The 13,743-nt window shown below is 34.0% G+C and overlaps 1 protein-coding gene across 2 annotated transcripts; it reads right to left on the reverse strand.

Annotated features, from left to right (window-relative positions):
• Positions 1 to 2,821: 2,821 nt before the first annotated feature.
• Positions 2,822 to 7,097, reverse strand: LOC140988034 (RNA polymerase sigma factor sigB-like). Of its 2 annotated transcripts, none has more exons than XM_073456884.1 (7): positions 6,711 to 7,097; positions 5,450 to 5,700; positions 4,812 to 5,366; positions 4,284 to 4,514; positions 4,039 to 4,179; positions 3,746 to 3,946; positions 2,822 to 3,396 (listed from the first exon to the last, which is right to left on the reverse strand). In XM_073456884.1, the coding sequence occupies exons 1-7, from the start codon at positions 6,784 to 6,786 to the stop codon at positions 3,115 to 3,117; spliced, it is 1,737 nt and encodes a 578-aa protein (XP_073312985.1). In that variant the 5' UTR covers positions 6,787 to 7,097; the 3' UTR covers positions 2,822 to 3,114. The 2 variants fall into 2 exon arrangements, with proteins under 2 accessions (XP_073312985.1, XP_073312984.1); XM_073456883.1 differs by having other exon boundaries at positions 4,812 to 5,372.
• Positions 7,098 to 13,743: the final 6,646 nt, after the last annotated feature.

Genomic DNA, 13,743 nt, shown 5'->3' on the forward strand with positions numbered 1-13,743 from the left:
CTCCCCCAAGTCAGCCGCGAGCCCCTCTTCTCAGCCACACCATAAAACCCCCTCGAGAAGAGTCCTATGCAGCGAGGACTCTTCCCCAGTCCTGCTACGCGTGTCCTAGCCCACTTGGACTCTACCAGGCCCTCTCCCCAAGCCCTCCTTGAGCCCCAGCCTACCTTGGCCGAGTACCCAAGCCCCATGCATAGTAATCGAGCCACTTGAACCACAACAAGCACACAAACCCACGGTTCCTTCTTAGTTAGAATCCTACGGTTTCCAGCTTTATTTCTCCTTTAAATTTTTAATTTTTGTCCCTAATTCAATCATATTTTATCATGTTTTGGTAGCGTACTCGTTGGATTCAAAACATTTTTCAAAACAAGCGTAAAATCGTTAAAACTTTGAAAATACGTAACATAGCGTAAAATAATCGAACCCCACTATTTTCATGCATAATCAATAAACACACACATATTATGATTTTTATGATGTTTAAAAAGTTTAGGAAATGTGCCTTTGCATTTATAACGCTCGAATATACGATCGTTCGCGAGGGTGCGACGTTGGATGACTGGACGACGAAGAACACAAGCCTTTTATTCCTCCCAATATTTCGAAATTATTGGTGTGTGCCTGGTGTGATTTACGGCTGCTGATGGGGTTTGATTGTGGTGTTTAAACACTAGGTTTACTTATTTATAGATTTAATTGTATACTAAAGGACTTTGGTTTTGGGCTTGCTAGCTTAAGGGTAATTGGACCTACTTAAATTAATTAAATTGGGCCAAATAATACTTATTTAATTAAAACATAAAATTTTATAAAATTAGTTTCCCAAAAATAATATTTTTGATCTTTTAAAACTCCTTGTTTGCCCAAAGCTGGCTTCTCGGGAAAAAATCGAGCTCGACTCGTAAAATAATTCGAACTCCAATATTTTTAGGAAAATTAAATCATTTTTAAATCATATTAGGAAGCCTTGCCATCATTTAATGAAAAATAATTATTCTTGTCTTGGTCGTCCCCGGTCTCCTTTTCCCTGCCTATTATCGAATATTCGGGTAAAATCTTTAATTTCATGTAATCATGTCATATTATAATTTAATCAAGCAATCATAGATTTAATCATATAATAAATATCATGCTAGTATTTAAAATCAATTAAATAAAACAATTAAGCAATTTAAAACAATTTTGCATGCATGCGGTTTACGTAGGTTGGTTTTTCGGACGTTACACTTCCAGCTATCTCGCTAAGAGATTCTCCGGCTAGGACTGATTCTTTGGTTTCCACCGAAGTCATGTCCCAAGCAATTTTGACTGATCCCATAAGACTCATCTCCAGATGTTTAATGAATTTTTCTCTGTTGAGATCAAGTGTTCCTGCTGCGATTCTCATAGCAGATGTCCAATCATCTAAGAGATCTTCTCTGTTTTTGAAATCTAATACATCTAAATTAAGCATAACTCCATAAAGATGTATAGGTTCAAAAACAGATTTCTCATAAGGTGTTTGGTGCAAAGGAATTTGATTCTTCCTTGACCTTGTTCCTGCTGGGTGCGATTCTCCACCAGTACAAAAATCTGGTTGGGATTCTCTCATATTTATATTCTAAGATCTCACACTTTCTCTTGGTGGTTTCTGCGAAGATGACCAGGTTATGGTAGGTTGTTTACCCCCAGTTGTGTTTATCTTTAGATCAATAACCTTGAGATTTGCAAAAGATTCTGCAAGCTCTTGGAGATCATCTAGACCAATCTTTTCTAAAGTTGTCATTATATTAATTTCTTTTCTGAGACTGTTTTGATTAGATTGATCATCTTTTCTTCTTCAGTTAAAGGTTTTGATATCACTTTGGCCTTCTATTTTTGATGTAATAATGGTTCAGTACCAAATGATGGTGGTAACCTTCTTTCTGTAGTCTTTTTACTAGAACTTTGTTGTTGTTCTAAGTTTTGAAATCTTGTTCGAACATCCTTTAATATTCCAAGAATTCCTTCTTGGTTTTCAAGGATTTTCTTAACATTTATTGGTACACAATACAGCATATTGCCATAATTCTGTACTGTTTTTTAAATCTCTCTAAGATCTCCGGAGAGTTTAGAAGAATCCGGTATTATTTCTAAAAACCTGTTATTTTGAATAATAAGTTTACCTTAAGATTCTGATAAGTTCTTTTTTGATATCTAGCCTTGGTTAGATCTTTCTACTTCAAATATTCCAACAAATTGGAATATATCCTGTAAATACTTAATCTCGAATCTGGGTTCGGATTCATGTTAATTGAGAAAATTCTCCTCCTCAAACATTTAATTTCTTTATAATAATAAATTTGTATTTTTGAAATAATTTTATTTAGGCTCTGATATCATTTTTGCTCAGTACACAACCTAGAGCTCCACGCTAAAAGAGATGGGCGATCATGTGATCATTCGGAGAGTGACACACAAAAGGGTACCTATCAGTTTGGAAACCTCGAACTGTTTTTAAGAGCCTAGGTCGTCCCCTACGAAGAGTCGCGCTGCGTGTCAGATCACACGATAGAGGCTCGGGGCTCTTTATAAGCTCTGATACCATTTCTCCGAGGAAAACAATCATTACAATTAATAAGTGTATTTTTGTCAATTTTTTCTTTTTGAGAGAGTTTGAGCAAAGTTTTTTAGGTAAAGGAATTTAAGATAAACTTGAATTTGGGTTTGGAGATTTATTTCTAATTTTCCCTTTTAAATTTGTATGCTATGCAGACAAGAAGATATCTACGTATGATGTTTTTCTCTACGTATGATGTTTTTCAATTTTAAATTTTAAATCCATGTTCCATTTTTCATTAGGTTATAAAATATGTTCTCATACTTTCTTTATTAAACTTTTTCAGCAACTACTTAAGAACATACTGCTAACCAAAGTTCATTTCCAACTCTCACATTTCTAACTCAAACCATCTTTCTTTAACAACTAACATTACTATCCAAAAAACTATAGATCGTATATGAATCTCTAATTTAAAAAAATAAGTGATGATTTCTTTTCACATAGTGAAAATCTTATGCTAATGATACAAAAATATGACATTTGCACAAGAAATGAGCCTCAATAAATGTTATAACTGTGTTGAATGCAAGTACTCATGGCATAACATATTGCTGCAAATACTTGATCCTCTTCTTGTTCTTCAACTTTCGGAATCCACATGATTCTATCTGCCGTATCCTTTCTCTGCTTACTCCCATAACTTCGCCGATTTCTTGCAAGGTTTTCATTCTACCATCCTCAAGCCCAAATCTCATTTTAATAACCTGTTTTTCTCTTGGATTCAGAGTGTCTAAAACCTTTGCCAAGTCCTCTCGCATCAACTGTTTGATTAGCAAATCCTCTGAAGTTTCTGCTTCGGGATCAGCAATCATTTCCTGACAAATTAATGAAATTTTATGGTGGTGGTGTTGAAGTTCAGAAACTGTTCTCCCAGAATTTCAAATTCATAGGAGGTGGAGTAACAACTGTTATAAACTTTAACATGCCTCCTCCCATTGCACCATAGACTGGGGAAACATAGGTTATGAAACATATAAGTGGTTTCCGCATGATGGGTTTTGAACTCACGACTTTCTCGCCATGATTTTATGTTAGAAACCATTTTGTCTTAAAGGCTTTAAGTCGTGTTAGATGGTTACCAATAGGTGTATCCATTAATCCATAGAAACCATAATAAATACATAGTAGATGGGGTATAGAAAAGGGAATTCATATAGTACATACCGATGGTTTGAGATCTTGGTTAATCCCAACCTTCTGATCAAGGGACATTGGATGTTTTGGGGTTAATAAGACCGCATGAAGTCGCTTCATTGAGAGCCCTGTTGCTTGAGCAACTTCTACATTGTTCGGGTGTCTACCATTTTCAGAATATAACTGCTTTTTCGCCTCTTTCACCCTGTAAGTTGCATCAACCATGTGGAACTGCCGTTCCGACAAAGAGCCAAATTAGACTGTTACATACGCACTCAAAAAGTCAAAGGTCTCGATATCAGAATTTAATTAAGGATTATTACCGGTAATCTAATAGTCCTAGATTGGTCAGAAAGAGACTTTCGAACTGCTTGCTTTATCCACCAGTGGGCATACGTGGAGAACTTGAAACCTTTTGAAGCATCAAACTTTTCCGAACCTCTTAAAAGGCCTCGACATCCCTCCTATTGATGTGAACATGGTGTGGCAAGAAATATCAGAATGAACCACAATTTCACCGATTATCACATGGCACACTTTAAGTTTGATAATAGTTAAAAAGTAATACCTGAACCAAATCTTGAAGATTCATCCCAGCTCCTTGATAATTTTTAGCAATGGAGATAACAAGTCTTATGTTACTTTTAATCATTTTATTTTTGCAAAGAATACCATGATTCATTCGTTCCCTCAATGTCTTCTGATCAACACCGGCTGCAGCAGCCCATTGGGCAACTGTAGGCTCACTGCCATAACGTTTTACAAGCTCCTCCTTAAGCCTTTCAAATTTCAGCAGCTCCTGCATTAATGGTAGATGAATGGATATTCAAGGAAAACAAAACAAATAAGTACAGAGGTAAATACTTCAGGGTTTGCGGTCCATATGTGCCACTTACCAGTCCTAAAGAAGTTCTAACAAAGTAAAAATATTAAAAGTAAAAAGGAATTGTCAAAGTTTCAAAGCTTTTCAATGATACATTTGGTTCAGTTGGGGGGCAGGGTGAGGAAGAAGTGGACCATCTCACATAATAAGTAATGATTAAGACTGAGAGAAAACAAAAACATTGGCGGAAAAAATTGTATATCCCATAACTACCTGTATCCCTTTTGACAACATCTGTTCTTCAGATACAGTGAGAAGCTTTGAAGAACTGGTGGTCCCTCTAAAGTAACGCAATGGATCTGAATAATCTATGTCCTGCAAAGAAGGGCGCTTTTTCCGGCTTGACGAACTGGACTTAACAGATACAACATTCACTGAGGCCTTCTCTGCTGCTCTAATTCTTTTTTCTTTCCGCTCCATTTGACGTTTTGATCTCACGGCTATACTCTTGGAGAGTTTTGCCTTGAGAAATTCAAGTTCTTCACAACTGGACTCCTCTTCTTCTGATCCTGTAAAATAAGCAACTGAGTGTGTTTCACTCGTACTAATTTTAGTAACCTTAGACTCCATGACGCCAACTCTTTCGGTATCAACTTGATGTAAGATGCTCGTATTGGTGGATTTTTCATGGCTGACCATCATGGCTGCATCTTTTGCAACCTTGAGTGCTGCCCTGGCCAAAGCAAGTGCTTCAGATGCAGCAGCAGCTACAACAGCCTCTTCATTTGTAAGTAGATTTTCTGCCGCTAAAGTCGCTTCAAGATTTACCTGCACCTACATCAAACTCGAAGTTGAACAAGTCATACAAATTTCTCGGAGAAGAACTAAATACTAGTGCATTTCCATGTTACCTTTGGAGTATGACCCACTGTTCCCATATACGTCCATGGTTTGTTTTCGGCACTAGAAATTGGATGAGTATCAAATGAAGGTAAGTCGAGTACTGTGGTTGAAGAAGAAGCTGGATTATGAATAGGTTCTAACAATGGTAACTGTAGTTTTGGCAACTCGAGCACTGAAGTTGTTGCTGTCGCGGTTGGTGTTGAAGTGGCAGACAAAAGGACACACTGTGTCCGGAAAATAATAGACTCTCTACCCTTTGCTGCATTTAAATAGATTATCAAATAAGATCCACAATCCTGCACACCATTAGCATCAAGAATTCCCTTGGTATGGATATGCACTGAGACTAATTTCTGTGTGTGGGAGGTGCATGAGCCATAGGTTGGTAAAGCTGGGAATATAGAAAACTATTGACAATTCAATAAGTATTAAATACATGCAGTTGAAATTAAATTTCATCCACAGCTTAAAAATCGAAAATCAAGCATCACCCCTTAATTGATAAAAGGCCCAATTTCATAGCATACATTAGCACTAAGCAGGCCGAACTGAAGTAAATGGTAAGTTCTTTTGAGATCAAGTTCAAGAACTGATTCAAAAGCCAGTTTTAACTACAAACTTCAGATGGTCTTTACACCCTAAAAATTTCAATTACAGGCCATGTTAAGGCATGGGGGATAGGATATCATCCAGTACCAAATCGATGCCATGTGGCACTGAATTTTATTCTGTAGAAATGGTTAAGTATACTGTCTGGCTGTATAGGATCGGCTGTGAACTACAGAATCGGTAGTATTCTCACTTCTAGGAATGCAAAAGCTCAAGAATAGAAGGGAACAAAAGAACCACTTCCCACAGTTATGTGGTTCAGAGAATCAATGCTACACAACAAAAGAAACACGAATGCTCAAAATCCTCCATAATTCTTAAAAGTAACAACATCATTATTGGACGACTAAAAGAATGCAAATAGTTTCCAAACACCAGCTACATCAAAGCTAAATTTTAGCACAATCAAAAATCAAATTTTCCTTCAATTACTAAACTACATTTATAGCGGGATGGGGAAAATAAATAAATTTACAATTTAACTCATATTCTCTAAACATCCAACCTCCTAAACTAAACTCCAGGTCCACCAACGCAAGACAGAATAACTAAGAATCAACTTTTCCATAACCCACAAAACAAAACTTTCCCAGTTCAAATAATGCATAAAGATGAACCTCAAGAATGAATCTTTATCAAAAAAATTCACAGATAACTTACAAGGATGGCCCAGAGATTTGAATTTAACAGCAAAAGTATCGGGCGAGCACTTGAACTGCGGCAACAGACAAGACATCCTTCTCCTATAAAATCATTTACGCACACATACAAGCTCAAGTATGCCCCACATTACACAAAACACAACCAGTTAATATTAAATTCTTCCCTTCCACTTTTTCGATGGAAAAGCTGTTTCTCGGGCAGTTTATCAGTCAGTGGAGGGTGATACTTACTGGTAATGAAAACGGAGGATTATATGGGTTAGAGATAAGCTTGAGAAGGCTGAAAATATTTGTTTTGGAGGGGATGAAAGCGATAAACGAGAGGATAAGAGTTTTGCAATTTGGACTCTGAAGAAGTGAGGATGAGAGGAGAACAGCAAGTGAGAGGTAAATGCAGGCTTTTATGGGCTTTTTGTAAAACAAAATATCTTTGTTGGGCCTTTTAACTAAAAATGTACATTTTAGGTGAAAATAAGATTTGAAATATTGAAATTTAGTGTCGATATNGATATCGATCCCACATAAACTAATATTTAATTATTAGAGTTTTTATCACTTAATTTAAGCTAGACAAAATAAATAAAAAGATTATATATGGATTATTAATATAAAATATTAAATAAAATAATTGCAATTAAAAACGATGAATTCAACTTCAAATAAAGAACTAAGACATACAACGGAATCAAAATCTACTATGTTGACACGTGTTAAAATTCAATTAATTATTTAATTTTTGACAATCACGGTAAAATCCTCAATTTTATTTATTAAACAATTCCTCGAGTTAATAAAAGTATTTAAATCTAACATTCCAATTATTTCTAATTGAATTTAGTTAGATCTAAATGTATTAAATCTTTGTGGAATTTCAGTTTTCACATAAAACCGCACACTGAAACCGAATATTATTTCTAGTCAATTTAACCATGTGTTGATGACGTCTTTGTTGTTATATTTAACCAATCATCTTCCGATTTGTGATTAATCAACAGACATGTAAATAGTTGATCAGGCTATTAACAAGAAATATTAAACCAACATCAATCAATAATTAAAATCAAGAAAAATAATATATTGAAAATAAACAAAACATCAAACAAAGTATTATTTGGCCCTATCGTGGTTTTAGGTTAAAGAAACTATTCCATGAATTCAAAACAAAAGTGAAAACTCAGATTTAGTTTCATAGAAGAAAACAAAATAAAGAACGAATAAGAGAAATTCTCAGTGATTTTTGCCGTGTGTTGAGGAATTCCTCCTGTTTCTGCCTTTTGCCTTCATCTCTGGTGTTGTCTTCCGCATAGTCTCCTGTTCACCTTGTTCTGCACTTCCGTCTTCTCTTCCTTCCTCTATGTCTATCCTCTGCCTCCTCCCTTCCATTCTCTCTCCTTTGCCTTATTTTCTTCTCTCTACGCTTCTGCCTCCTTTTTTTCTTTCCTTTCTTCTTTTTCCTCCTCTATTTTGCTCTCTTCCTTCCCCTCCTTCACGTCTCTCTACTCGGCATACTCCCTTCCGCGCTGCTTTTTCTTTTTCTCTTTTTTGCGCCCCTCTTCTTACTGCTCACGTACGCTGCCTTTTATATTTCTTCATGGGCCTAATCCTCCAACTCCTTGAAGCCCATGTCAATTTCAAAAATTGTAGATAAGATTGTAGAGGTTTTTTTTTATCAAGATTTACATAGATTTTCTTCCAAAACTTCAATATTCTCAAGATATTAAAATATAATATTTTTCCTTTCTTTTGGTATTTTGTTTCCTTTGAAGTTTTGTAAAATCATCTCATATCCCAAACTAGGCTTTTTTTCCTCTTTTTTTCAAATATACAAATATTATAAAATTAATTCAAATAAGCACATAATTAGGGATAATAATTACATATAAGCACAAATATTATAAAATAAAATCCCTAAAATATCTATAAGATTTGGGCTTATCAATCATAGAGAGAGAAGAAGACAGTGACGGAAGGAGAAGCGCAGAAGAGAGAGGTACTGAAGAGAGGAGAGAGAAAGGAAGGGAGGAGGCAGAGGATAGACACAGAGGAAAGAAGAGATGACTGAAGTACAGAACAAAGGTGAACAGAAGACTACACGGAAGATAACACCAGAGAGGAAGGCAAAAGGTAGAAGCATGAGGAATTTCTCAACACATGCCAAAAATCACTGAGAATTTCTCTTATTCGTTCTTTATTTTGTTTTCTTCTATGAAATTAAATCTGAGTTTTCACTTTTGTTTTGAATTCATGGAATAATTTTTTTAACCTAAGACCACGATAGGGCCAAACAATACGTTGTTTGATGTTTTGTTTATTTTCAATATATTATTTTTCTTGATTTTAATTATTGATTAATGTTGGTTTAATATTTTTTGTTAATAGCCTAATCAACTATTTACATGTCTGTTGATTAATCACGAATCAGAAGATGATTTGTTAAATATAACAACAAAGACGTCATCAACACATGGTTAAACTGACTAGAAATAGTATTCGATTTCAGTGTGCGGTTTTATGTGAAAACTGAAATTCAACGAATATTTAATGTGTTTATATCTAATTAAATTAAATTAGAAATAATTGGACTGTTAGATTTAAATAGGTTTATTAACTCGAGGAATTATTTAATAAATAAAATTGGAGATTTCATCGTGATTGTCAAGAATTAAATAATTAATTGAATTTTAACACGTGTCAACATAGTAGAGTTTGATACCGTTGTGTGTCTTAGTTCTTTATTTGAAGTTAAATCCCTTCTTGATCGTTGAATCTATCATTTTTAATTGCAATTATTTTATTTAATATTTTAATAATCCATATATAATCTTTTATTTATTTTGTCTAGCTTAAGTTAAGTGATAAAAATTCTAGTAATTAAATATTAGTCTCTGTGGGATCGATACTTGGACTCATCAGTTTATCAATTTGTGATAAAGATACACAATTGAGTGAAGAAAATTTTATAAAGTTTATAATTTAATATATTTTGTGAGTTTGAAATTTTATTTCTACCGTAAATTTTTATTTTTTACACGTTATCAACACGAAATTCTAAGGTTCTCCATATTTTTCTAAGCTTCAAAACACAAGAAAAAGGTAACAATATTCAAAAGTAAGAATATTTATTTTACTGTTTATCTATTTTTAGTGTATGTATTTAATATATAATATCATTTTATTATATAAAATGTGTTATATGACACCTAATTATAATAATGTGATGTAATTATATTATTACAATGTTTATATATTTTTATTGTGTTATTGTTTATATATTTTTATTGTATATATATTTAATATATAATATCATGTTATTATATAAAAGAGGTCTCTGACACCTCATTATAATAATGTGAGTCTCTGACACCTCATTATAATAATGTGATGTGATATACATAATTATATAAACATGATTAACATTATATACATCATATTATTACCATAAAATTATGCATACACATATATTTATTTTTTAAGATTTTGTATTTGTATAAACAGTCATAAATGGCTAGTTTTTGCCATATAAATATAATTTCACAAACACATTCAATCATTCCAAACTTATTATTCCTCACTAAAAATTTTTCTTCATCAATTTTTCGAAGAAGAAGAAGATGGTTCTTTCAAGGTTATTTTTTAATATTATTTTGGTTATTATACTCACTAATCTTGTATTTATCGGAGAATATCCGCATCACGTTTTTTCTTTATTTTAAGTATGGTTGTGCTTATAATTTATCTGTTACTTTGTGTTGTCATATTAATAAATTTAGAACTTAACTAATAAAATGCATTTTTATTTTTTTCTAGTACCACCATGTCAAATTTGGCAAAGCTCTAATTTGTTGAGCTTGACATTACAGGAAAAAATTATATTACATGAACTCTCGATGTAGAAATGCATCTTGAGTTAATATGGTCTAAATGAGATAATTAAAGAAAATGGTATCTCATCACCACAAAAAAAAAAGTAAAAGCTATGATATTTTTGCATCGACATCTTGATGAAGGATTAAAATGTTAATATCTCATTGAAAAAAATCCCGTGACTTTATGGAAAGGAATAAAGGGAAGATTTGAACATTTAAAAAAAGTCATACTTCCGACCGCCATATTTTAAAACTTTTGAACCTTGTAGACATACATTTACGTCACTTATATATAATTTCAGAAGCCATAATTCGACTAAATATTTTTACGAGTTTGAATACTAGTAAAACTATATTTTGGTTAGTGTAAATTTAATATGAATCATCAACGTACAATTGAATCTTGTACTGTTAAATTAAGGGCAGCTTATTATTTAAAGATATGGAGTCTTAGATATTATTGACTTTGCAAAGCAAATGGATTAGAAATAATATTTTAGGATATGTTAGCTAATGCATATAACTTATGTTTATAGATATTGGTGTTTCATGAGACTTACGCTTAAGTTATTACATTTTATATAAAGATCTCAAGTGCGTACACTCTTATTTCGACATTATTTTGCAAAAGCTCCACAATAATGAATTTGGATGTATATTGTTGTTATGGATGCTTTATTGTTCCTTATTTGTTGGGATTTTGTATTTGATTACGTTCTGGTGATATTCTGGATGATATGTATGTCATGTGAGCCACCTCTTGTTTCTCTATGGTCAAAGTACTGTATGACGAGGTCCCATTGTGGATGTTGTTCTGTTTTATCTGTCATGTGAGTCACCTCTTGGTTCCTTTGGGTCAAAGTGCTGCATGTTTGATGCATGTGAGCCATCTCTTGTTTCCCTATGGTCAAAGTGCTGCATGATAGAAATTGCTTATCCGGGTTATGTTATTCTGTTCTCCTCTCATTCTGTCATCTTATCTACATTTGTATTTATTATTGTGAAAGCTTTTGTCGTTATCCTTGACATCGAATTAGTGGTTGGATACAGGAGTGTACTGAATAATTTTGTTTTCAGGTAATAATTTGAATGAGGAAGACGAATATGTAGAATATATGGAAGAGATCATTGAGAATGGTGATGACACAGAGGATGTTCCGTAGAGTTTGGAGACTTGAATTCTTTCATTTGAGTTATTTTAGGATTCGTGGATTATTTCCTTTCAAATATTTTGTCTAGTCCTTTGGAAGACTAATTTTTTACTCATTAATTTGATTGAGAGATTGACTCATTGTTTCCTTTCAATAAATAAATTATGATTCTTTATAAAATTTAGGCATTGTGTTGATTATATGGGTTATCGGTACTTTAAATAAAGCTTGACCTCTACAAATATTGCGTCTGTTTTGGTGTGCAAAATCAGGGTCTTACATTTTGGTATCAGAGCCTAGGATTTAAGATCTTTCGTGGATTTTAGTATTAAGTAATGATTACTAATACAAAACTTTTAGTGAAGATCTAGGACTGAGTTTTATGATGGTGTATACTTGTTTATTGATTGTCCACTTTTAAAAATTATATAGGATAATAAGATTTGGTACTGCATTTACGAAATTATTTTTTTACATATAACATCCTATTGTATATCCTTTGGGAAAAATACTACTTTGTCTAATATAAGATTTTCATAATAGAAATGGCACCACGCAGAAAAGTGAGGATTAACGATGGTGTATTAGAAGATGCCAACAACAATAATAAGAATGGGAATCAAGGGCGAGGTCAAGCAAGAATTGCAAGGGGCGAAGCTATAGGCTTTCGAATGAGAGCAACAATTTCTGATTTTCTGAAACTAGACCCACCAAAATTCTACGGAAATGAGGAGGCTAGTCAGGCCGATAGTTGGATGCGTCACATGGAACAAAGTTTGGAGGCTTATTGATGCGATGATAAGAGCAAAGTCCATCTTGCAGTTTACTTATTGAAGGATGATGCATATGACTGGTGAGAAAATGTCAAGGCTTTTACGGAGGAGACACAAGGTGTGATTACCGGGGGGCATTAAGAAGGCATTCTTGGAAGAATATTTTCCTAAGGAAGACAGGGATTCAAAAGAGACAGAGTGCTTTGAATTGAAACTGGGGACCATGACTGTGGCTAAATATGCTAAGAAGTTCAGTACCTTGATCCAATATGCTCCTTGGGTTGCAAAAAACATGCAAGAGAAGATACATTGTTTTCTAATGGGGTTGAAACTCCAAATATATGATCGTGGTAGCTAACAGATCAAACACATATGCTGAATTATTAGATCGGGCAAAGCTTGCCGATAGTGGCCCTGCAACAGTCACTCAAGAGATTTCTAGTGGTGATACTAGTTCAGGAAATCAAACGACAGCGGTATTACAAAGGACTATTTTGAAGAGGATCAAAGAACCTAGCCATCAAGATTATTTTGCGAGCGCCAAGTGTGATACTTGTGGAGGGAATCATCATACTTCTACTTGCTACCGAACTAACAGGGCGTGTTTCAGATGTGGCAAGACAGATCACATAACGAAGGACTGTACCTAGCCAAAACCTTGAACAGACCAGGTGGGCAGCAAGAACATAATGTTGGAACAGTTTGTGCCATTCGTCGTCCTGTCTAGAATAAGAACACTAAAAACAAAAACCACAGGCTCGTGTCTATTCATTGACTAAAGAACAAGCAGAGGAGGCTGGAGATGTTGTCATTGCAGGTACATGCTCTATTCATGGAATTCCTGCATATGTTTTGATTGATAGTGGGGCTACTCATTCTTTCATATCTTTGATATTTGTACATTCATTGCATGATTCTATTATGTCTGAGCCTCTTACTGTTTCTACACCATTGGGAAAAGTGTTGATAACCAAGAAAATAATTAAGGACTATGAATTAACTCAAGAGGGCCACAAAATAATATTTGACCTAATAGTATTGGACATGAATGATTTCGACTGTATCGTGGGTATGGACATAATGAAGTGATGTATGGCGAAATTAGATTGTCATCAACATGTGGCATAGTTTGAATCTAAAGATGGGAATAAATTCATATTTTATGGGAAAGGTTCAAGAGCCAAAGTCCCTCTGATATATGCTATAAAAATGCAAAGACTACTAAGGGCTGGATGTGATGT

Source organism: Primulina huaijiensis, chromosome 11 (genome assembly GCF_012295235.1).
Source record: "Primulina huaijiensis isolate GDHJ02 chromosome 11, ASM1229523v2, whole genome shotgun sequence".
NCBI lineage: Eukaryota > Viridiplantae > Streptophyta > Magnoliopsida > Lamiales > Gesneriaceae > Primulina > Primulina huaijiensis.

Bases quoted from the DNA above. Each gene is read 5' to 3' on its own strand.
- LOC140988034 (XM_073456883.1), bottom strand. From the start codon at position 6,786: ATGTCTTGTCTGTTGCCGCAGTTCAAGTGCTCGCCCGATACTTTTGCT. The intron at 4,180-4,283 runs GTATTACTTTTT...TCACATCAATAG, and splicing joins ATCTTCAAGATTTGGTTCAG to GAGGGATGTCGAGGCCTTTT. The intron at 3,397-3,745 runs GTATGTACTATA...TTAATTTGTCAG, and splicing joins ACCAAGATCTCAAACCATCG to GAAATGATTGCTGATCCCGA.